Source organism: Manis pentadactyla, chromosome 4 (assembly GCF_030020395.1).
Source record: "Manis pentadactyla isolate mManPen7 chromosome 4, mManPen7.hap1, whole genome shotgun sequence".
In the NCBI taxonomy this organism is placed as follows: domain Eukaryota; kingdom Metazoa; phylum Chordata; class Mammalia; order Pholidota; family Manidae; genus Manis; species Manis pentadactyla.
Genome location: NC_080022.1, coordinates 95,426,910 through 95,452,134, shown reverse-complemented (window position 1 = coordinate 95,452,134; position 25,225 = coordinate 95,426,910). Strand labels below are relative to the sequence as shown.

The following is a 25,225-nucleotide window of genomic DNA, read 5'->3' as shown; positions in this document are numbered from 1 at the left end:
ACTCAGTAGAAGCCATATTTTAGATTATGCATCTTGATCTTTTCTGGTGTTAACAATATGTGATACAATCCTCCCTTGTGACGCTGGTTACCAGTAGTGAGCCACAGCTCCCAGCTAGCCACAGGATCACAAGGGTAAAGAACTGATACACTCATGACCTTTCTGTACACAAATGATCATCCTGTTTTTCACTTTCAATATAATATTCAATAAATTACATGAGTTTTATAAAATATGCTTTGTGTTTGACGATTTTGCCCAAATGTAGGCTAATTTAAGTGTTCTGAACATGTGCGAAGTAGTCTAGGCTCCTTTGCTATAATAATAATAAATTAATAATAAATAATAAATAAAAAAAAAAATAAAAAAAAAAAAAATAAAATAAAAACCTTACCCATATTATCATTTGGTTTATTTTATTCTCCTGATTTAAGGCCTTCAGCAATTAAATTAAGTTCATAGCACCAGGTTTCATAACGATAAGCCATGCGGATTTGGGCCACATTTGTCCTCCGGATATCATTTCCAACGGGGCCTTCCTCAAGGTAATTGTTGCCCAGAAACTTTGCTTTCTCCTATGAGAGAAAAGAAAGCAGAATGATTGTTGTGTCTTTTTACCCTGATATAGACAATAATTACCTTCTCCACAAGGATTCCTTCCTTTAGTAAGCATTGGCAAAAGGAAAAAAATTAAGCCATTAAAAACATTCATCCAGGGCCTCCATGTGCACAGTCTGCTGGGAAATCAAGTTGTATTTTATTTCCCTTGTCCAGAGGCATGGCCAGAGAGACTAATTCTTTCCATTCCTTGCCTATAGTAATTGCATATGATTTGTGGGACAATTTTTTTACATGTTTCCCCAACTAATTTTTTTAGCAGACCCTGTACTCAAAAGGGTAACCAGTCAAGGACAGATCTACCTCATGAGAAATTCCACATTGCAGAATGCTGTTTCTTGCCACTTCACACATATCACAGGTACTCAGCTTGAAGACTTGTGCAGCAATGGCATACTCTTCCATTAGGGGCTCCTTGAATTATTTATTTAAATGCACACACAAAAAAGAAAGAGTAAAGAGTGCATTAAAAGAAATAGCATGCATCCTGCACAAAAAGAATAGTGAAATACCTTGATTTGACTGTAAAATTTTGGGTGGGAAACAATAGTCCAGCAAAATATACTTGTATTGCTCAAGATTCTATACGTGTACCTTGGTGTAGTGGAATTGCATCGGGTCATCTGTAGACAGTGAGATCATTAGCCCTTTCTGGAGGAAATCTAAAAAAGGATTTTTGGCATATTCTAGAAATAAGCTGTTGTTACTTAATGGTGACATAGCGATGGGAATCTGGGCTAAAAAAAACAAATACTGTAACACAGGACTCTGGAAAGGAAAAGTGAAAACAGTATTAAGGATATTGACAAAAGGAATACAAACAAGAAACATTAAAACTCAAAGTTGGTTTACCTCAACTTTTAGCTATCAACAAAATGATCACCTGTTATTTTAATCCCAGAGTAAGGAGAAATAATACTTTTTTTAAAGTAAATACTATTTAGCGTCCATTTATTTGGGAGCATCAATTTTCAGAAGCATTGAGACAAATCAAATTATTTGAGTTTTAATTGCCTAAGTTAGATGGTCTGTCTCAGGCAAAAGACTTCACCTGGAAACTTTTTTCTCTGAAAGAAAGTGCTGCTTCTCACAAGAGGCATTTGAAAACATGTTACAAGAAGAAATCTGGCAAAAACTAGTTAAAGGTAAGCCAAACCATTTCTGAATTATCCTTTGTTGGAGTTCTAAAACGGAAGTCAAGAGATCTGCATTAATTCACCTCTGCCACCAATTACCACCAAAACTGAGCAAGTCCTTTTCTTTCCTGGGCCTTGGTAAAAGGAATTGCATGAATAATTTTGAAATCTTTTTTGCTCTACTTCAGTTTAATTCTAGTGTTGATAATGATTTATGACAGAATGATAAGAAAAAATCTTATTTCTCTAGCTCCAAATAAGAGTTAATATAAAGAAAAGAGTCTCCAACTCACCTTTTTCAAATTCAGGCCATGAGAGATATTATCTGCTGTCATGAATGCTGTCATGAGGTGGGTGAGAGCGCCAGCTTCCCCACAGTGAGGTCGGAACAGAAACGTATTCATGCCTCGTTCCCTAGGGAAATGAAGCTGCTGTAGGAATCACAGGTGACTGACGAGGACCTGGCAACAATTCTGGGCATAGAGTAATTTACAAGAAAATCTGGTCGAAAAAATTGACACTCAGAAAGGGAGTAGGGCATCCAAAGGATTCAGCAAAAATGGCAATTTTGATTCATAATCATAATTCTTCCTGAACACAGACTTTTTATTAAAGTATCATTGATATACAATCTTATGAAGGTTTCACATGAACAACATTGTGGTTTCAACATTCACCCATATTATCAAGTCCTCACAGGGGGAGAATTATAATATGGGTGAATGTTGAAACCACAATGTTGTTCATGTGAAACCTTCATAAGATTGTATATCAATGATACTTTAATTTAAAAAAAAGAAGATGCTATGGAGTCATTACTTCCAAACACAGACTTTTAAAACAGAGGCAGTAAAGGATATGAACATTCAGAGGAAAGTCAAGATTTGATTACCTGAATGGAAGCATCTCCCACTTCAACAGGAAATTTACCAATATCACCATTTCTCCTCACACTTTAGGAGGGAAATGTTTCCAGAAAACCCCATGATAATATTCCTCTATTTATTCCTTACCCAGATATATCAAGAAAGGTAAAATACACAGAGTTTTATAATAAGCTGCATAGTGAATAGTGTAAATTCCCAAACTTCCAAAGAAAAAGCACGATGAAAGTTCCTGAAGTCTCTAAAATGTCCATTCCTGTCTCTAAATAAATAAAGAAAAAGTAGAGTAAAGGAAACTAATGAAAAAGGAAAGGAAAGGAAATTTCTGATTTGGGCCAATGAGAGGCATCCCAGCAATGCGGTGCAGGTCCTTGACCACCTATGGTGCCGGTGTATGAGGACACAGGTATGTCAAAATAGATTTTCTTTCCAGCTACAGTTTCACCTACTTACTTTCTCAGGCTGTTGAGCACCATGATATTTGCGTACATGTAGTAGGCATAGTAAGTGTAAGAGGGATTCTTTCCCATTGTCCACTCCTGAGGCTTGGGGCTCTTGGAAGAGAACATGTGGCCACTGTGTTTGGATTCATCATCCACACTGTCGAAGCCAGTAATCTGTCAGGAAAAATGAGCCAGGCAATGGGTCAGTCTGACTGCAGGGTCCCAGCCTTCAGACAAACTTTCAATTCCCAAAGGCAAGGGTCAAAAGTCAGAGATAAACAAGCATTAGTCACAACTCGGTAGGAAGGCTGGCTTATGTGCAGCAACAGGGAGGCCTCCAGAGTCATGCTTACACGCTTGAGGAAGACACTGAGGTCTGGGTGAGCCTGAGGGTTGATGGTGGCCTCAAACACTGGCATGAAAACATTCTCCAGCATCTTTCCAAAGTGTGGAAGGAAATTCTTAGATCGGAACACATCACTGGAGGCAAGAATGAAGAGAATTTAGGAAGAAAAAGATTTTGAGGACTGAGAGCCCCAGGATGAGAGAACCAGAGGATTAAATGTCACATTCAGGAAAAAATCTGGCATGTCCATCCTCAGTCCACTCTGGAACACTCTTCTTGGTTATCCAAAAAGAGGGGTTCAGTTTGGGTTGAGTATAGGAGGAATAAATTACTTGCTGAACTACATGCCCCCATCTCTTCTACAAACTCTTCATGGTAAGGAAATGAAACCTTCACAGTTAAGTCCAGATGAAGAATAAGGAGTATAGGAACTGTGTCATAAAAGGTTCAATGGTTTATATGTGTGTGGTGTACAAGATGGTGAGCATGAAATAATTACCAAGAATACCTCTGATATGCTACCGCCAGGGGCAATCTAACACACTCTTATATAGTACTGAATATATGCCATCCACTCTTCTAAGTGGCTAGAAATATTAGCTAATTTAATCCTTGTAACAACTTAATAAATTTGGCACTGTTATGGCCCCATTTTAAAGATGATGAAACCAAAGCACACGGCGGTCATGTAACTCACCCAGTCACACAGCTAGTTAAGTGAGAGAACCAGGATTCAAGCACAGCTTTTCTAGGTCCAGACTTCATGCTCCTCTTCACCACACTCTACTGCTTCTCTGCCTTAGTGATATTACACAGGAAGTTCTACCCCAGTCAAAAGGTTACTTTTTTGGCTAACGGGACAGTATAAAACTCTTGCATTATCTCAGGGTACACAGAACAATGGAGGAAGGTGGCCAGAAAATAGATAAACACTGAAGTTACATAAAAGATCTATGACTCTCAATACCTCTAAATGCAATGAGTAATTAGCAGGTGGGAATGCCATTGAAAAATACTCATTGATTATGAACTTGAGCAACTGACAGACAGTGGTAGAAATTCTGATACAAGAAAGCCACCTCCCAGTACAGATGAGCATGGGAAAGAATGAACCAGACACAGAGAGGCAGGAGAAAGAAAATGTATAACGAAATGTACGTAGTTCTTACCCTAGCTAAATTTCAGTCACTCTCAATCAGTTTTATTTTGTATTGGTATAGAGTCCCATGTTTTAAAGAACCAAAACAAAAAAGCTACTGGTAAGAACTGAACTGAAATGATCTTCCTAACTCCTGTCTATGGTCAAGAGAGCGTCACCCATAGTGGATGAAACCAAGTGCCCAGGACCTGGTACTGAGCGTCACTTTAACCAAGCTGATGTCAGTCCAGAAGGGCTGCATATTTTTTGTTCTATGCAGGGAGTGAGGCAGCAGGATGAGGGCAGGTGTTAGGGTTTCTGATGGGCAGGTACATACTAGATCCTGGGGACCTGGATCATCCATGTCATGTTGGGGCAGTGGATGCGGTTGCGGACGAACCAGGTGGAAAGTTTGCTCCACTCATCAGGACTGCGGCCATAGATTGACAGGCGGGGCTCAGCATGCTGGTACCTGGCATCCACCAGGTCTGTTCCCACCTCCTGCAAAGCCAAGAGAGGAGTCCAAAGCCAGGAATTCCCATAAGTCCCTCAAGGGTCTAAACCTGTGGGGTCGAGAAAGAGGCTATGGGTTCTAAGAAGACTAGAGGGAATATGAAAGGAAGTTGGAGGAAAACTATCAAGGCTAAGGCCTAAGGGAACTGAGAGTTAAGGGAAATCTAGTGGGGATAAAAGACTGATAGGACATAATGGAGTCTCAAGAGTGAAAAAGTCAGACTAAGGCTAATAAGATATCCAAGGGCCTGCAAAAGAAATCCAGCTTTTCATATGCCCCTTTCCTCCTCTCTGCCCTAATGCCCCCCCGAAAAGAACTGGGCCAGGTACCTTAGAACTGGTTGATTCCTCCTCACCTTGATGATAGTGGCAAAATACTCCCCATTAATGTAATTGTCTGTCTTCAGGTAGAGGTCTCGTAGCTCACTTGCTCCTACAGGATTGTATTTGTCATTGAACTTATCAAAACGCTGGAAAGTCTGGCGTCCCTGAATCAGGAAACAGGAGCACAGTGTGTCTTTACCAGAGCTGCCTGGACATAGAAAGCTAGGGGATGGGAATGAGGAACAGGGGCCTGGGAACAGGGAAGGCGTTGTGCTCCCTGGAATGGAATCTGCAAGAGCTGACAGTGAGTGAACCTCAAAGTTGTCTGTGGGTGCTTTCAGTCAGCATGTTAAGCCAGCCTGGTTGAGAGGGGTCTGAGAAGGGAGAGTTTGTAGGAGAAAGGCATGTGGGTTCTGAATATTAGAGTGAAACTGACATTATCCTTCCAACCTACAGCATGAACATCCAGAGAATCAACAGTCAAGTCATAGGGATGCATTTTTAACTTAGCAAAAAGTTCCTTGAGGGTCAGATTTTTCTCCTTGGTGCTATAGACCACTCTGTCAGCGTCGACTTGGTAAGATTTCTTAATGAAGCGCAGTAGATGTTTCTGGTTCATGCAAGCAGCTGCATGGATATGGGTGTCCACCTGTGTGTATATTCAGAGAAAGAAAGCCAACAATCAGCCTTAGTCAGCCTTTGCTCCATTAGAGGCTCTAGGTGCCTACAAATCCCATTGTTGAGGGAGAAAGGTGTAATAGGGGTGTGGCCTGATAGCTGGTGCAAGTGGCCCAGCAAAAAAGAACTCATAGCACCTTTTTGTGCCCATGCAAGAATGTGAAAAATTAGGCTGGATGAATAATAATGCCTGCTTCTCTTGGATATCTGTACATTCAATGTATTTCCTACATTTGATCCACACAAAGTTCTTGGTGACCATTCTCCACCCCTGAGACACAGCTGGAAGTGAAGTAGCTACCAAAGATTTCAGCCCCAAAGGGAGAAAGGACTGAAATTATGAAGCTATGGCACAGTGATGGCATTTGTGTGTTAGATATTTTTATAATTACAATACTATAAGTTGAAGTTTTGATATATTAAGTACTTTTCCCAAGGTTATGCTGATAGCTGAGCCAGGATTTGGTTCCGAATCTCTGCTCAAATACTTCCTGTTCCCACTTCCTCGCAATCACTTATGTGGTCAGGACACATCTTGGAAGGGTTTCTAGTTGGTTAATTTTCTACAATCATTAGTTTATTTGATATTCACGATCCTCTTGTGAGCTAGATTGAGCAGATACATTTCCCAATTTTATGAATGAGGAAATTGAAACTCAGAAATATTTAATCATTTGCCCCAATGTCTTACAGTCAGGAAGTAGAAGAAAAAGTACTAGAAAGGATCTTCCAATTCCTAGAATAGCGTTTTTTGAGGTTTTATTTATTTTCTAATTTTTGTTGTTAATGATCATTGTAATTTTTTATGGCAAGAAAGCGGTAAACCTTTCTATGTGGAAAACAGTAGAAATGCTACTTTAACCTTCTAGAGACAATCTATCTGCTTTCACTAAATTCCCTTGAATCTGCAGAACTCTTACATCAATCAGAAAAACAGTATCTTGTCCCACTCAAGAAATAATTGGGTTACTGTTTCTACCCAGGAATGACCTCTGAGCAGTGAAAATGTTTACCTTCCGGCAGTTGTAAAAATCCCTGTGGGGGTTGTTCTTCAGCTCCTTTAACTCATCCATCTCATTGAGCATCTGATGGACCTGGAACTTGGAGGATAGGAACTTCAGGCGCCGGTGGGTATAGGTCTTACTGAAAGAATTTAGATCACATAATTCTAAAACTTTCCAGACGTTCAAGGGAAACAGCCACAATTTCAAAACCATCAGGGTCCTTATCTCCCATAGGAAACAGTTGGGGGCACAAATGTTTGTTTGACTCTGCTGTTAATCTCGCTTGAAAAGTATTGGGCTTGCAAGCGTGTAATCTGTCCATCCAAGTTGGACATATAGTGAGAGAGGATTGGGAAAGGCATTAAAAATCAGGGCAGACAGCACTGCTCAGGTTAAGGGCTGTGGCTTTGGAGTTGGCTGACTGGGGCTTGAATCCTGGTTCAGCCCGCTGTGTGACTTTGGGCAATTAATCAATATTTATTCTATCAGAAGTAGTCATAGTAGTCGTTTGGGTCTCATTAAACACTTACACAGGTCCTTGGGCAATTAAAGCAAGTAAAAAGTTCATATCATCTAAGAAGGTGTCGAGATTTGGGTAAGGAAGTGGCTTAGGCTCATCCTTGCTGGCCGCTGCTTCATTAGGATAGACATAAACGACACCATCCTTCATTTTGAGGTGATAACCCAGGTTTTCCGGGAGATCATTTGTTTGAAAGGGGTCTTCTCCACTTTTTGTAGGAGGCGTAAAGACTTTTTCAATAAAACACAGAGTAACATATCAATGTACAGTAGGATGACCACATAACAATATTCAAAATATGGAATACAGTAAGATCTCATTTGTTTGGAATTCCATCCAGAGCGAGTTTATTTTTATATTATTTTTCAAAGGTGACTAAATTAGTAGTATAAATAACCATAATATTTCATCTAGGGTAAGAATGATTTCAAGTTCTTTCGAAGTACTGTTCACATAATTGATATACTACGTACAAATAATTTATTTACTTACTAAAGTTGTTTATCAAAGACTTCCTGTTCAGAGCATTTTATTAGCATATGAGATAATTGCATGGAAACAAAAATAAAACTACAGTTAAGAAGTAGAATTTAAATTTTTTCCTTATTTAAACCAATCTTCTCTATTAGTCTTAATTTAGAGTGGTTATTTCTTAATAGACTTTATTTTTTAGAGCAGTTTTAGGTTCACAACAAAATGAAGTACCAAGCACAGAGGTTTCCCATATACCCCAGCTCCCATACGTGCACAGCCTCCTCCATTATTAACACCTCCCACCAGAGTGCTCCATTTCTTACAATTGATGAACCTACATGGACACATTATTGCTCGAAGTTCAGAATTTACCTCAGGGTTCACTCTTGGTGTTGCTGGACATTCTTTGGATTTTGACAAATGTATAATGACATGTATCCACCCTTATATTATCATAAAGAGTAGCCTACTGCCTGGAGTGGTTTTTTAAGATAAGCAGAAATAAAAAATAAATTCTTATTAGAAGTATAATACTTCTTATTATAATTATTATAATATATTCCCCACCTTTTAAAGCAAATACAATTTCTGCTAAAGGAATTAAGAAGGGATTATGTGGATAAATGTCCCCCTCTTTCCACTGCTAACAATTTCAACCTAAGGAAGCCAAGAACAAATTCCACTCCGCCACAGCCCTTAAAGATTTTATTTTCAACAAACATATGCCCAAGGCATTGGGAAGTCTCCTGTTTGCAAGTGATGACTAAGCCAGCCAGAGCGAGAAAAACAATGTAGAAAGAAAAAGTGTGCATGTTTTCTATTCAAAACTAGAAGATAAGTGAAACAGTATACTGCTGTGTCAAATACCTGTTTCTGAATATTTTCACTTAAACATGCTGGAGAGATAAAGTATAATCCAGGAGAAACAAAGGCAAGACAACCATACTAAAAGTCAATATTACAGCAGATAGATAAACCGATTTTATGAGTTACCAAACTTGACACGTTTAATATGATTTTAATATTAAAAGGAATTACAGAGAAGAAGTTGTAGAACTGGAAATTTGTAATAACATAGTAATTTGAAAGTTCAAAAAGCTTTAATACTTGCCTGCCCTGAAATTTCAATTCCAGAAGTATAATCCTAAAGATACAAAGCAACTGCATAAAGATGTTTACATCAAGATGTTTACTGTAGCTTTGTTGGGAACAAATTAAAAGTCAGAAATCTAAGTGCCTAAAAGTAAGAATTGGCTATATAAATCACAGTACAGTTAAAAAATAGAAATCTGTTAAATTATTAAAATCTGATTATTTTTAAATATGGACTTAACTTCATACAAGGCAGAAAGAAAAGAGTGAGATATGTAAAGTGCTGTGGAAAGTCAAAACATGTAGTTTACTTTCATTCAGAGATCAGTGGAAAAAAGGAAATCATAGCATTTGGGCTGTACCTTGAAGGATGACGTTGGATCTGAATATTTGGACATATAGTGAAAAATTGAAGCGAAGGGCAGGGCAGGCACAGGGAACAGCATGGCAAAAGCACAGGGGAAAGTGCTAGACCAAATGGAGAACAGGAAATACTTCCAATCAGAACAAAGAGTTCAAAGGTAGACGAGGTAAGCTTATAAATAGGTTGAGTGTGCAAGTCCAAGAAGAAATAGATAAATAAAATATATTTAGGAGGCCAGATGGTTGTAGGCCTTGAGCACCACCCTGAAGACTGGACTTAATTTTATAGGAAATGAGGAGCAGTTAAAGATTTTTGCCAGGAGAAGGATATGTTCAGACCTGTTTTATTAAAACAGATTTTGGGCAACAAAGTGATAATTAGAATCCTCACTCAAAAAGGGAGTGAGATTAAAATTTAGCAGGGTAGTTAGGAAGCTGTTGTGATAATCTGGACAAGGAGAAATATGGACCTAAATTAATGTTTGGGGAATGGCAAAGAGAGGAGGTTTAGAGAGATATTGTACAGATGTAATCAAGTGATCAGACACGTAGCAGGAGGGAGAATGGAGCCAAAGATGACTGACAATTTTAGAGTGGAAGATTTATAACCTAGGGGCGTCTTAAATATTGAGTAGTTAAACATAAAGATATATCTCATACATTGTATTAGCAGATTACTTGCCTGGATAGAAGCTCTCATTTGCTACCCAAGCCTCACCCTCAATGTTCCGCAAGTACTTGGAAGGGGTTTTAGGGAACCTCTGAAACGACTTCTGCATGTATTTCTCCCGTATACACAATGCCCGATACAGACCTTTGCAAGCCACTTCAAAATCTTCAACCGTAACCTGCCAAGAAGATTTCAGAGTATCAGAGCTGCTCCTGTGAAAATCCAAGAAGTGGGTAAAACCTGTCTCTGGTACCTCCCTGCTTTCCTGGGTGTTACAGCCCTGGCTGAGCCTCTTCTGCCCCTACATTTGCTTTCTACTAGATTTGGGCCCAGGTCTCCCTCCAGGAGCAGGTCCTAAAGTTTCTCTCATTGTTACAGTTCTATTAAAACTCACCTGTTCTATGAGTCTTTCCTTAGAGTTCCGTGTTGCTTTTTGTTTTTGCTAGATAGCAGTTATTATCTAGCAAATATGATTAAGATAACCTATTCTAACATGGAAAATCCTTCCTTCCTTCTAGGTAACATATGGACATTTTAAGTATGGGCTTCTGAAGATTGTATCTCAACTGAAAGGCAATGTGACCCTAATTTGAGAATTCAAACCACTTGCTGGGCACTGAGGGAAATATTTTGGGATGAATAAGGTGTCACACATCCCTCACACCATGCCATGCATGCACTGCCTTCTGCAACTATAGATGGATCAGAACATCATCCTGTGAGGAGTTGTTTGCATGGTTTTAAAGAGAGCTTTCAGTGAAACAGCCAAGCGGAGAAAGAGAAATACCAAATGATTTCACTTATCTGTGGAATATAAGAACAAAGGAAAAACTGAAGGAACAAAACAGCAGCAGAATCACAGAACTCAAGAATGGACTAACAGGTACCAAAGGGAAAGGGACTGGGGAGGATGGGTGGGTAGGGAGGGATAAGGGGGGGAGAAGAAGGGGGGTATTAAGATTAGCATGCATGGGGGGGTAGGAGAAAAGGGAGGGCTGTACAACACAGAGAAGGCAAGTAGGGATTCTAAAACATTTTGCTATGCTGATGGACAGTGACTGTAAAGGGGTTTATAGGGGGGACCTGGTATAGGGGAGAGCCTAGTAAACATAATATTCGTCATGTAAGTGTAGATTAGTGCTATCAAAAAAAAAAAAAGGGCAGTTCCTGTGTGGTAACCTCCAATGAGTTCTACACAAGAGTATAAAGGGCATATAAAAGTGTAGGCAAAGGGTCTGTTTGTGTTTCTACAGAGGATCAAAGCCTAATTGGGCTACCCCGAAAATGAACTAAGATACAATATGAAAAAGAACTTCCAACATCAGCACTCTCTGGAAGACTCATGCCAGAAGATGATCATCAAAAAACCCCAACAAAGATCCACGCACTGCTACAGCTGTAGATGCACTCATCCCACCAGTTCCTGGACTTGCCATGGGAATGAGGAAGGAGATATCTAAGTGGGCCTGTGCGTACAGTAAAACAACAAATTTGACTGGATCTATACTGTTGGAACTCAATCAAGAATTAGGAGAAGTGCAAATTGTAGCACTCCAAAATCTTACAACTACAGACTATTTACTGTTAAAAGAACATAAGGGATGTGAACATTCCCCAGGAATGGGTTGTTTTAATTTGTCTGATTTCTCTCAGACTGTTCAAGTTCAGTTGGACAGTATCCACCATATCATAGATAAGTTTTCACAAATGCCTAAGGTGCCTAACTGGTTTTCTTGGTTTCACTGGAGATGGCTGGTAATTACAGATATGCTTTGGTTATGTAACTATACTCCTATTATGTTAATGTGTGTGCACAATTTAAGTAGTAGCTTAAAACCTATACATGCTGAAGTTACTCTACAAGAAGATATGTCAAAGAAATAATCAATCTTCCCATGTTTTCTTCCGCCTGTTACTTCTATAGCTTTTCTTCTTCCTTCCTAATTACAACCCTTAAATAGAATTCGTGCCTCATATCAAATTTACCGAGTATCATAATTCTTCCAAGTGGTAAAGACACCTCAAGACAAATGCTGGGCATAGAAGTCACAGGGCATAAATATGCAAAGAAGTAAAAAGCTAACCTTTTCAAACAATAAGGCTTCCCTCTCACTTACCAACTTCACATTTCCCTGTATGGCCCCGGAAGATGACTGGTTAGCCAGAGACGGGTAAGATTCCTCAAGGGAGGAACAACCTAAGACAGGCACAGTCGCAGGGGGGCCATCAGGTGAGAAATTGGGGATCAACAGAGGTGAGGCTTAGAACCTCACCCCCCCTGTTCTGAGAGAAATCTTCTGCATACGTGGATGTTTTATTGCCCTTGTCTAGCTTGGAGTAACACATAGTCTACAGGCACACACCTGATCATCTACATTTGCTCTCTTACAACACTAAACTATGTTTTCTACCTTTATCTTGTATCTACCTACCACTTCAGCATTTTATTAAAAATAATAATAATAAAGAGAGAAATGTGGTATCCACATATAAATCAAGTATAAAAACCAAATGAGTATTCATATTTGAACTGACTGTTTAGAGTTCATAATGCATGAGCAAAACCGAAAGTTTCTGTGATGACTGCCCTTGTACTGTTCACTATGTAACTTATTCATTATGTAAGAATTTGTTCCCCATGTAAGAACTTGTTTGTTATGCCTCAGAAGATTGGAGACTGACGAAAATTAGGCTTGGGGTGGATTAATGATTGTGCACTGAGCATTGACTCCCCTATACAGAATTTTATTGTCGTTAACAACCATTTGATCAATAAATATGAGAGATGCCCTCACAAAAAAAAAAAAAAAAAAAGGACAGACTTCCAATGGTAAAATAAATAAGTAACCGGGATGTAATGTATAGCATAAGGAATATAGTCAAGATATTGTAACAGCTTGGTAGGGTGATAGCTGGAACCTAGAATTATGTATATAAATGTTCTACCACTGTGTTGTACACTTGAAACTAATGTAATGTAATACTGTGCATCAACTACCCTTCAATAAAAAATAATTATTTAAAAAAAAAAAAAATCAAATGAGTATTCATATTTGAACTGACTGTTTATAGTTCATAATGCATGAGCAAAACCGAAGGTTTCTGTGATGGCTGCCCTTGTACTGTTCACCATGTAAGAACTTATTCACTATGTAAGAATTTGTTCTCCATGTAAGAACTTGTTTGTTATGCCTCAGAAGATTGGAGACTGACAAAAATTAGGCTTGGGGTGGATTAATGATTGTGCATTGAGCATTGACTCCCCTATACAGAATTTTATTGTTGTTAACAACCATTTGATCAATAAATATGAGAGATGCCCTCACAAAAAAAAACAAAAAGTATACACTTCCAATGGTAAAATAATAAGTAACCGGGATGTAATGAATATAGTCAAGATATTTTAACAGCTTGGTATGGTGATAGCTGGTACCTAGAATTGTCATGTATATAAATGTTGAATCACTATGTTGTACACCTGAAACTAATGTAATGTAATACCATGTGTCAACTACCCTTCAATAAAAAAATAATTATCTACAAAAAAAATAAAAATAAAGAGAGCTTTATCTATGTCTAAAAATAGATTCTAGAGTAAAATTTTCTTAGAACTGCTGGAAATTTCCTAAACTGGTTTGTTTCCTGTGCCCCATCCACTACTCCTGGCTGGGCCTGGCATGCCCCAACAGTTAGAACTTGAAATCATTGAATTCTCATTAGAGCCCAAATATTTCCTGGGACCAATATAAACTTATTCCCAACGGTTTGAGGGACCAGATATTGAGCCTGGTCAGTTAAACTCTTTTTAAAGACCAACTGATCTTAGCCAGCAGAGTCTGGCACCGGTGCCAAGTCTGGGGGTCTACTTCTAATGGCAATCTTGTTCCTTTGCCACCCAGTGCGTCACCAGTCGATCAGCAACTCAAGGACAAGAGCTGGGTCTTATTTACCTCCATGTCCTCAGTACTCAGCACAACGTGGGTGTTCAATAAAGACTAATTAAATTTAATCAATTGTTTATCAGAGGTATCGGAAACTTAGTCCTGATTCCCTATTACCTCTCTGTTCAATTACAAGGGCGATGAGTGAATCAGGTACAGACTACGACCAGGTGGAGTGTTGCTCAGTAGCTCAGCCACTTTAAACCAACAGGTATAGCAACATATTTGGTTCTTCCAAGACTCCAAAGCAAGGTTTCAGGTGCCCTTCAGCTTTCACAGGAGAAACAGCCATTTTGACTTTTGTGAGCCTCACCCTTCCTCTCATTTTCTTTCTTTTTGTTTTTATTTCTACCAAACACATAGGTATCCAGTATGTCTCCTAATTTTTATGTTTTTCTGAACTCTGGAGCTCTTCAAACTTTGTTTTCCATATCACACTATTAACATTTCATTCCAGTTATTTAGCATTTACAAGTGCTGGCATTTGCAGAGCGCCCATGTTATCGTACAGGAAATGAATAAAGGAGAATAGCATTAATTGCATTGCTCTGTCACCTTGAAATATCTTAGAACTGATCCTAAGTGGGTCAGTTACATGAGAAGGGGGTTTAGGACTGTAATTTAAAACTGTATTTGGAGCATAGACTGAAAGATAAATAGCAGTTTCTCCAATATGATACTGATTCCACAAGTCCCTGTGGCAGAGATTTATTAATTGACCAACTGTTTCAGATAGGACAAGCAGGTCAAGTTGTTTGTGACATGAGTTTACTATCCCTGTGGCATCCTGGAATCTGTTCCAAGCAGTGACTACTGTGTAAGCATCTGCAACGAAATTTGAGAGAGGATGTGGTCAGAAAACAATAGCCCCGTGAGGTTTTGTCCTCTCCCTCATCTTCCTTCTTCCTCTTGTCTCACCACTATTCTTTTCTCTTCTCCCTCTCTCTCTCCTGCTCTCTATTCTCTGATTGGTTTATGCTAGCTGCAGCCCTTCTCTCTATTGTAGGTCTGTCCTGAACCCATCTTTTCCCAAGAGCTCCCCATACCTCCTTGAGGCTCCCTTTCCTGTTCTATGACACCTTGGGGGCATAGACCACCTGCTGCTCTCCTTGGTTCTTTTGGAAAAATCTGTCCACTGTCTTCTGTAATACATACACCGCGTTCTACAGCATGTTCTCCATGTGTAAGCAAATGAGATAAAGGAGGAGAAATTGCGTGGGATGATAAAAGCAAAACAGAAGTACAAGTCACAGACTATTGGTATTGGAGTGTAGTCATGAAGTATAACAAGGGACAGACAGGCTGACCTTATCTGCCAAAGGAAAGGGAGGAAGGTAAGAAGCTGAAACAGGCACAAAGTGGCTACCTTGACGGGCAACGAGCAACTCACCCCAGAGGCATAATCACCAGTGATCTGCACTCTCTGAAAATCAGGCACCATCTGGTAGGTCGGAGAGGAAGAAATGTACTCATCAGCGTGGGACAGTTTGGCGAGAGATGTTTCACTTTGTGGAACAGACAAATTAACAGTCTTCCATCCACCAAACTGCTTTTTTCTGGGTTTGAAATAAAAAAGTAAAGTGATTTAACTTTGTCTTCACTGGGAGTTTCATAGTGATAGACCGGTGTTTCACTGTATAATTCCATCTGGAGGACAAAAAGTGAAAATTAAAATGTGGGCCAGGTGTGGGAAGGGAGCTCACAGGACGGTTTCGGCATGACATGTTCTTCACAAGCAGGCCACTCCTAGCAGAACAGGTGGTTTGGGCACTTGAGTAAGCACAGGCGCTATCAGTTTGTGCACAGTCCTTAAACTCTGTGAACTTCCGTCTCCCCATCAGAAAAAAAGGGTGTCATAGTTCCTACCTTATAGAATTTCTATGAGATTTGGTGCACATAAAATGCCTAGCACACTGCCTGGAACTTAATCACTATTACTTCCTCAAATCACCAAGTATTTATTGAGTTTCCACTTTGACTCAAGCCTTCTGTTAGGCCTTATGAGAGATGACAAAGAAAGTAGATTGTTGCTTTTAAAGACATAAAACAAAGAGGAAGACAGTAGAATGATCTTTTCCATGAACCTGGTTGAGGGAGGGGAGTCCTTTGAGGAGGGGGTTCCAGATAGGTGCTCAACATAGGTTTGAGGATGAAATTGTAACAGAGAGTGGGTACTAGAGAAGTTCAAACAGGGACATGAACAGACTCGTGGAGAGGAACCTATGAAGGCTGCTTAGGAGAAGCAGTAATCATACCTTGCAGGTGTAGCATGGGCAGGATGTGAAATGGAGGGCTGCATTCCTCAGGCCTTGAAGAGCTCACATGGCTCGACGGCAGGATTCATATCACATAGCACAACTCGAAAGCTGGCCAAGGACAGAGTCTGAAGATGAGACTTGAGCTCCAGTTTCTATGCCCATCGTGCACGCATTGAGTGAGTGCCCTACAGCCATCAGCCCACTTTGGTTTAAACAACAGTAAGTAGCACATGGCCTCTTGCTTGGGTGGACAGGGCGGCTTCAACTACAGGGAGATGTGGATGAGCACTGCAGATCTGCCATTCTCTTTGTAGTCATTGTTACCTTACCCTAGGCCATACAGTGTGAAGAGGTGGGGGTGTAGGGGGGGAAGAATTGTTAACCCTGGCAGAGTTCTTCCTCTGAGCTGAACCATCATTCAGACACACTGAGCCATCTGCCCTGACATATCCCCTTCCTTGTGTCCCAGGGTACTGAGCACTCCCATTACACCACTTACCTCCTGCTTCTGCTTTCTGTGGAGGTGGGCAGAGTCTCCAGGTAGAACATGTGTGCTTGCATCTCATGATGAGAAATTGGACAGATCTCATCCACATCAAAGGGGGAAATCTCATGACGGCCTCCTTCATCTTTGACTTCAGAGGCAAACACTTTTTCAGCAAAGCTACGCATTGCATCATCAATTTCTAAAAGAGGGTTTCATGTGTTAATGTGGGAGCCCTTTCTCAGAAGACATCTGAGTTTCTGCCATGTGTAAGGCACAGTGTTAAGGACTGTCCTGGGTGCATGGCTCCCCTGCTCTCTCTCCTTGGCAGGTTTCTGTGTGGCTAGTGTGGAAATGGTTCCCAGAAACACAGATCAGATTCTTACAGTGTATGTCAGGAGGGCCTTAAAGTGTGACAGGGCTCTTGCAGGACTGATGCCAAGATCAGTCACCTGCTTCTGGCAGGGCTGACTTTGACTTCATGGTAACCATGCAGAATAATCCTCCCCATTAGGTTGGTGGAGTTTTTCTTCCTAAAGAGAACCAGTGATCTAAGTAGTTCTAAGAAACAGAGGTGTACTTTGGGCCTTTCTTCCTCATGGGAGAGATACTGTGCTTCTCTCACACAACCCTGGGGTTTTATTTTTTTTTCAAATCCTGACAACTTGGTGATACGCTGGTGTGTGGGAAAAGGGGACATAAAATTGATTACATAGTGTGGGAGTCTTGCTGCTTATAGACATGTGGACTTCCATAACGAGTGACCCTTAGAAAGCCAGTTTTACTTTCACCTGCCTTAATTTTCCCATTCTTAAAATGGGTGCAAGGGTGACCTTTAGCTTGGCAGTGAATAGGCCCAAGACTCTGGATATAAGAGAACCAGTTTCATCATATAGGGTGGTGATGGCCATCAAGTGTGTGCTTTTCTGTTAAGTTCCACTGCGTTCTTCCAGATACTCAATTGTTTCCATCTGAATAGTCATTACCTCTAATGCTTTGAAAAGTCTATTGGTATTTCCAGAAAAGAGCAGATAGCAAATAATGAGAATGGCACACATCTAGCTGTTTGGAGCAATAGTGAAAGAAACATTCTTCACATGATGACAGAGCAAACTGTATATATAGAGAAAGATTCCCCCCACTTCTGCCCCATCGATGTCAAAACAGGTCTCCAAAATGCCACATTTTCAATTCTACTGAAACACATTAAGTAAGTGTAATGTGCCCAAGCCCCTGTTCTGCATTTACCAATTCCTTCATCCTTCTGTTTTTGTTTCCTAGTCTGCAAAGTGGGAATAATAATACCTACTAAACCTCACTCATAAGGTTGCTGTGACGTCAATTGAGATAATGTACCTGGAAATATTTTAAGGAAAATAAAGCACCAGATTAAACTGAATGATGTAATTTGGTAGCATTGGTCAGATAGATACTTGGTATTTGGGCTTGTAAGGAAATGATAAATGATATGACTTAGTACAGCATTGGAAATGATAGTAATTGGTTTGGAATTTCACCAACACTAGTAGTCAGCCAGCCAGTTTTCAAAATCTGGCTTGTCACAGCAGAGTAACACAGAAACCCACTGTGCCAGTTGAACTTCATGCATCTATTGGTCTCATTAGATGCAAGCAATTTCTGAAACTGAAAGGCATCTTTGGATGCTATGGAGTAGTTTTTTGACAAGCACTGTGATCCACCGTGAACAAATGGAATACTAAATAGATACGTGCAAGGCCTGGGAATGCCTCCCCACCCCCCTGCCAGCTGATCCCCAGAAATAGTGTCATTCCTCCCCGGGAACCACAAGCAAGCACCTGCACCTCCAGGATGAATAGCAAGCAGAAGTGGAAGAGGCTTCACGCACCAGGAAGGGCAAATGGAAACGGGCTGGTTAAGGTGATGAGGATGAGGGTGAGGGTGCAGCTGGCTTCTCATGCTGGGGCTGGGGTGATGCTGCTGGAGGCTTCAGTAAGGACGCTGTGCAAATGCATGCCCCGAAATCAAATCCTGCTTGCTTGAGATCTGGCTCTTCCAGAGCAAGCATTCATCATCTAGACCTGCACATAACCATTTATTTCATATTTTTAAAACATTATTGTTTTTACTGAGGTTGCATCTCCCTAAGCCGCTATAGGCAGTTGAACTCTACTCTCAAGAAGTAATGTATATGGGGACCAAAAATTATAGGGTTGATATTTCCTTCTACTGCATCAACCAACTGTTTTGAATTCATGAAACCACAGCCAAACTATTTCTCCTCATAACAGAGCTGTGACTTTCAAAAATACTTCAGACTGTGGCAATATTTATGGGGAGAAAAGAGTGATGCTGGTACTTGGAAAGATGACTAGATAATTGGTGACAACCTGAATTCATGGAGTGAAGAAGAGATGACTCGCTTCGTTTCATATAGATCATTGCTGAGTTCTTTTTGGAGCATTTTATGTTTAAGAAAATAGCATCTGAGTGGAACTGTCTTCAGGATAGGAAATGTACATTTAGGTAGAGGACAGGAACAAGAACTAGAATGATGAAGCAGAAAGAACACTGAGCTACGGGTGAGACGGTGTCTATGGCAGCTGGGTGGCCCTGGGCAAACCACATAATCACAGGGAGCCTGTGTTCGTCCTAACATGGGAGTGTTCATAATATAATGTCACCTTCAGAGACTTGTTACAAATATTAAACAAGAAATACTTTAAAAATTACACAGTACTATCAAGAAGTTGGGGATTACTATTATTAACAGGGGAAGTGCAAGACTCTTGAGAAAAGGAGTATTATGCTTGCTCTTCGCCCAGCAGATCCAGCAGCACATGCTTATTTCTCAGCAGTGCTTTATTACTGTGGTCATTTGCCACATCTCAACTCATAGAGGAACTCAGTGGCAGACCTATTGTCAGTCAGCTAAAGGACAAATCTAATTTGAGATAGAGGGGAGCAGACATTTAAAGTTACAGTTTTCTCTAAAATGGGATTTTACTCTATTGGATCACAAAAATTCACCATTGAAATTTTTTGCACTACAGTTGAATGCTTATTTACTAAGGCAAGACTCAATAGATGCCCTTGGCTAATCTGTCTACAGAAGATTATTTTATTTCAAAATATCAAATGGATGCCCCATGAGGTTCTCATTAAAAAGTGCATTTTTTTAAATCCAGAAAATCCATGAGTTCATTTGCTATGCTAGTGGGGTATCTATGGGATTATTAATCTTGGTTGGCTTTTAATGGCATTAGTTAATAAACACTGCTGAAAGATACCCATGTTTCTAAATTAAGGAATAGTACTTTTTAATTGATACTTTGGCAAATGGCAACAGAAATAGCCTCAAATACTCACGTTTTTCTTCAGCTGTATGAAGTAAAATAAAACAAGATAAAATATATGAATAACTTTCAGAAATCACAGTGGCTATTAACCAGTACTTTGGAATACAAATATGTAGATTGGTACAAGGAAGGGGTATGGTGGAATTCTTTCATTTAGCTACAATTTGCTGCTATGAGAAAACCCTGGGAATTCGGTCATTATACATTTCCTCATCTTCTTTTCTTTTCTAATATGTCTCTTTATGATTATGTTTATACTCTTAAGGAAGTACTGGTTGTAAAATGTGATTTTAAAAACACCTGATCAAGAGGGATGGAAACTCTCATATGATGCTGGTAGCAGGTACATTAAAAGAGCTTATTTAGTAAACAATTTTGTAACACCTACCAATCAGCCATTTCTGCTAATCTCTCCTATTGAAATAATCCTTAACAGAGAAAAAGTTTTAGGTGCGAAAATTATTGTCAGAGTATAATTATACTTACAAAATACTGTAAGGAGCCTAAGGGGTGAATTAAGAAAATTAGAATATTATACAGCCATTTAAAATGATGTTTAGAAAGAGTTTGGAACACCATGGTAAATGATGTTATAATGTTAAGCAAAAATAAATTAAAAGGCAGGATATAAAATGACATGTATAATATAATCATAACTGTGTTAAAAATTCTTTAAATATACATAGAAAATGGATTGAAAAGAAAGGCACTGACATGTTAAAAGTGGTATTTGTGGCTGATGAGGCTGTGGTTGTTTTTTTAATCACTGCTTTCCTAAATTTCCCAGTTTCTCCAACTGAGTGTTTATTTATTTTCAGTGCAATTTCTTTTTATTTCACATGAAACATATACTGTTTTTATAATGTAAAAGACTATTTTAAAATTACTCTGGATACAAACCTGGAGTGTGACCCTCAGAATACACTGATTGGGCGAACAGTCCCATTATGTTCATGATTTTCAGCTGATACCTTAGCTAGAGACATTGCATAGGACTCTTAGAACTATGGCAGCCCAGGTTTTGTTCCCACCAGAAAGTAGATATTAAATACCTTACCTAGTTTTCTACTGGGATCATCAAGGATGACCAAAGATGCTACCATGTGGTATGGTTTTAGAAATTACATCCCTCCCAAAATTAAAAAACCAAAAAATCCTTAAAAACTTTGTCTTGCCTCTTCCTGAAATGTATTATTAAGCAAATATGAGCCCTAAATAAAGGATTATCAAAGCTGGCATGATAGTTAAAGGAATGGTTGCATTGAAAAGAATTGAGCTCTCCAAAACACTTCTGCACCACCTACCTGGATGTTTCAACAGAGTCATTGCTGCTGGAACCCTTGAGTCTAGGATAGCACAGGAGAAAGGCAAAGAGAGGAGACTGTGGGAGCGACTGCCTGACACTATAAAATATCTGGATGATCATTTTATGATTCTGCTTTGCCCCTGTAATCTGACCCTTCTCTGCTAAAAGGAGAGAGATGAGTTTTAGACCTATTTATAGCTTTAGGCAATTGACGGTGAAAGACAGGTGAAGACTTCAGTCTTTGCTCTGGGATTTTAGAAAAGATCTGTGCTAGACCAGGAATTGCATTTCAATACTTCCTCAGTCTTCCTGTGGGCTCGGTTCTCCTCATGTGGTTTTCTTGTATGACTTGACCACTGCTGATTATTTTTCACCCTAGTGAAATATAATGAAGTCTTCCAGGATTCGGGGAAGTCTGTGGTTGGTGAATATACTGGTATACTCATCAAACTCTCAAAACGCACACACACACACACTCATTGGAAATATCCTTAATTTAGCAAAAATACACCTGACAGAATTTAATGAATTAAGTAATTTACTTCAAATCTTACTGAAACACAACTGCCACCTAGAGTGCTCAGTTAACCCTACTCTATGTATTGTTATAAAAGAATGATATCTTTCTTTTGTATAGCATTTTATAGTATATAAAGCACTTCCCAAACATTACCTATTTGATCCTAATTACAATCCTGTAAGGCAAGTATTACCTTTATCCCTGCTTTCCAAATGAGAAAACTGGGGCTCTAAGAAGTCAAGTGTTTTGTCCAAAGTCATTCTGCTTATAAATGGCAAAGCTAAAACTCTCTGGGCCAAAATCTCATGCTCTTTCCACAATAACACTGTCTTAGTTATGGCTAAATATGTAATGATTACTGATAGATAAAGAAAGTACTTTGCTAGACTCAGCAGAATTTATAAATTGTAACAGGTTATATTATAGACAGGAGCACCAGGTTGGAACTTCAAATTTGGAACAGAATTATAGGGATAGACTGAATAATCTTTTTACTATAAACCATCTCCTACTGAAAATTGGGAAAAGTCTCTTTGTTGGCAAAAACTGAGTATTTTACTGCTTACCTTTAGGCCATTATCTCCTTCCAATCCATGACATTAGAACACATTACAAAGGTGTTACTGAAACAAAACATTTGTTCATTCCTTTCCAATTATTTTTTGTGACATTTCCACCTGGATTTCCCAATGGTATCCACAAATTGATGTATCCAAATGAGACATTTTTCTTCCCCAAACCTGCTGCTCCTTCAATGATTCTTATCTTTGTGTATCACCCTCCAATTTTCCCATTCTGTTTGTGTCAGATACCCTAGTTATCTACTCAAAAGTAATTTTCTCTTTCTTCTTATTAACAAAACCTTTTTTGGTTTGGGCTCTAATGTGCTCAGTCAAAAAACTATGTTTGCTAGATTTCTCTGCAGCTAAAAGTGGCCATGTGACACTAGCCAATGAGATAGAAGCAGAATTGCTGGGTAGAATGTCTGGAAAAGGTCTCTTAAAAGAGGCCATTGCAGCTGGTGTATATTTTGCCTTTTGCCCTTCTTCTTCCAGTCTGCAACAAGGAAATATCAGGATAGGATGGGTGCAAATCAACCCTTGTTGTAATACAAGAGACAAGAAGGACGAAGTCACATATGAAGAATGCCTGAGGAGAAAGAAGGAGCCAGAACCACTGATGGCATCCTGAAGCCACCGTACTGGCCTTGGACTGCCCACCTCCAGACTTCCTAATATATAAGAAAAATAATTTCTTAGCCACTGATTAGTTTGGTTTTTCGGCTATTAGCAGCCAGCATAATTCTAACTAATAAGTCATTAGCTCTTCTAAATTCAGATGATTGCAACAGGTTCCTAATTATTTTCCCTGTCTCCAATTCATATTGCAAAATACTTTCAGATGAAAACTTCTTGAAATACCACTTTGATTATTATGTTCTCAGTTCAAAAACATTCATTGACTCTTCATTCATTATTTCAACAAATATTTCTTGGGCACTTAAGGAGCTTAAGTGGTTAAGGTCAGACAGATCTCAGTTCTATTTCTATCTTCTCTTACCAGTGGTGTGGACTCAATGTTGAAACCTAACCAGGCACCATCCTGGGCAGCAGCATATGCAGAGTCAACAAGAAAGACAGAGTCTCTGCTTATATTCTAATGGACAATACACAATAAGATAATTTCAAGTGGTAATACATGTTATGTAGAAAGCAAAACAAGGTGATATCTAATGATGAGAGATGATACTCAGCCAATTTTGAAATGAGGACAGGAGATCTCTCAGAATTGTTTAGACTACTAGTACAGATTTTTATATACCTACACAATTCTCTAATGCATCATCAAGGACTCTATCCATAGAAACAGCATAATACATTTTCAGAAAATTACCCACTCCCCCCCACAAATAATTTGAGAACCTCTTAAATAAAGTTCCATCTGACTATGGAAAACCACAGAGAAGTTCCTCAAACCAGTGGGATCATCATCCTACCTACTTTGTGCTTCTATCCCTACAGTGCCACTCAAAACTCAAACACTTACATACCTGTTTCAGGACCCAAGCCTTTTTTTGTAAATGCACTATTTTCAAGAATCCATGACCCACTTGTGGAATTGCAATTTGTTCAATATGGTTGGAACTGAAAGACAGAGTTTGAGACGGTGCATGCCAAGAGAGAGGGAAGAAAGAGAGGCAGAAATTATACCACACTAAAGGCTTTTAATTTAATCATGCAGCACTGGGGCTCCACTGAAAAGTTTTTAAGAATGGAGTGAAAATAATAATAATGATGATAATAACAAAATTAATAATATTTTGACCACATATTTTGCACAGTTACCATACATTTATTATCTCATTTAATCTTCACAACATTTCTATGGGGTAGGTAATATTGTCTTCATTTTTTCAAAGGAAGTAACTGAGGCTCAGAAATAATAAATAATCTAAATTTTCCATAATTTCACAATCAATAAAAATGGTAGAGTCTGGATTTGAACGTAGATTCATCTTAAGCTGAAAACTGTTCTTTATTCTGCATCATACTACCTCTTATTAATCTGTTTGCATTTGAGGAAATCCCATTGGCCACAGTACAGTTAGAAAGGTAGAAAGGCTGGAGGAAGGAAGACCATTAAAAGGTCATTTTGAAAATCTTGGTTAATACTGATGGAAGCTTACACTGTGGAATCTGGAGTGGAAGAGATGGGTATGACATACTTGAAAGACAAGATTAGTAAATCACAAATTGGCCATGGGGAATAATGGGAAAGAGAAAATGTGTGGGGAGAAGAGAGAGAGGGCCATAGATAGATTCTTAAGGAAGACCAGTATTTAAGGGTTGGTTGTAGAAAGAAGAGACCACAAAAAGAAAGGGATGAAATAATGGTAGAAGGAGGAGAACTAGGAAATATTGTTATCATGGAAGCTATGGGAGAAAAACAATCTGAAACAGCATCACAGGGATAAATGCTGTGGGACTCCATGAGGACAGAAAATAGTCCATACCTAACTGCTTTGGCAGTTAGGAAGGTTGTTGATCGTTGTTAAGGTTCAGTTCAGGTCCTTCAAGAAGATGCCTAGACAGAATTAGACATACAAGAGATCTTTTGGGCTGATGTCTGTGAAGAATAAGAGTGGGGAGCAGTAGCAGACAGGGAAATTCTTCAG

The 25,225-nt window shown here is 39.2% G+C and overlaps 1 protein-coding gene across 2 annotated transcripts; it reads right to left on the bottom strand.

Moving 5' to 3' along the window:
• Positions 1 to 399: 399 nt before the first annotated feature.
• AMPD1 (adenosine monophosphate deaminase 1) lies at positions 400 to 21,663 on the bottom strand. 2 transcript variants are annotated; one of them, XM_036923369.2, is made up of 16 exons: positions 21,529 to 21,621; positions 18,704 to 18,946; positions 16,902 to 17,088; positions 15,535 to 15,700; positions 10,216 to 10,381; positions 7,615 to 7,834; positions 7,094 to 7,223; positions 5,857 to 6,051; positions 5,435 to 5,566; positions 4,903 to 5,066; positions 3,435 to 3,561; positions 3,092 to 3,255; positions 2,048 to 2,168; positions 1,213 to 1,386; positions 922 to 1,032; positions 400 to 575 (listed from the first exon to the last, which is right to left on the bottom strand). In XM_036923369.2, the coding sequence occupies exons 2-16, from the start codon at positions 18,822 to 18,824 to the stop codon at positions 417 to 419; spliced, it is 2,337 nt and encodes a 778-aa protein (XP_036779264.2). In that variant the 5' UTR covers positions 18,825 to 18,946; positions 21,529 to 21,621; the 3' UTR covers positions 400 to 416. The 2 variants fall into 2 exon arrangements, with proteins under 2 accessions (XP_036779264.2, XP_036779267.2); XM_036923372.2 differs by lacking the exon at positions 18,704 to 18,946 and having other exon boundaries at positions 21,529 to 21,663.
• Positions 21,664 to 25,225: the final 3,562 nt, after the last annotated feature.

What these genes read in the sequence shown, in the direction of transcription:
- AMPD1 (XM_036923369.2), bottom strand. Translation starts at nt 18,824, where the DNA reads ATGAGAAGCCAGCTGCACCCTCACCCTCATCCTCATCACCTTAACCAG. An exon ending in TATTCATCCTGGAGGTGCAG is followed by an intron (nt 17,089 to 18,703) that starts GTGCTTGCTTGT and finishes ACCCTCTTTTAG; the next exon opens with AAATTGATGATGCAATGCGT. An exon ending in AAATGAGAGCTTCTATCCAG is followed by an intron (nt 7,835 to 10,215) that starts GCAAGTAATCTG and finishes TTATTGAAAAAG; the next exon opens with TCTTTACGCCTCCTACAAAA.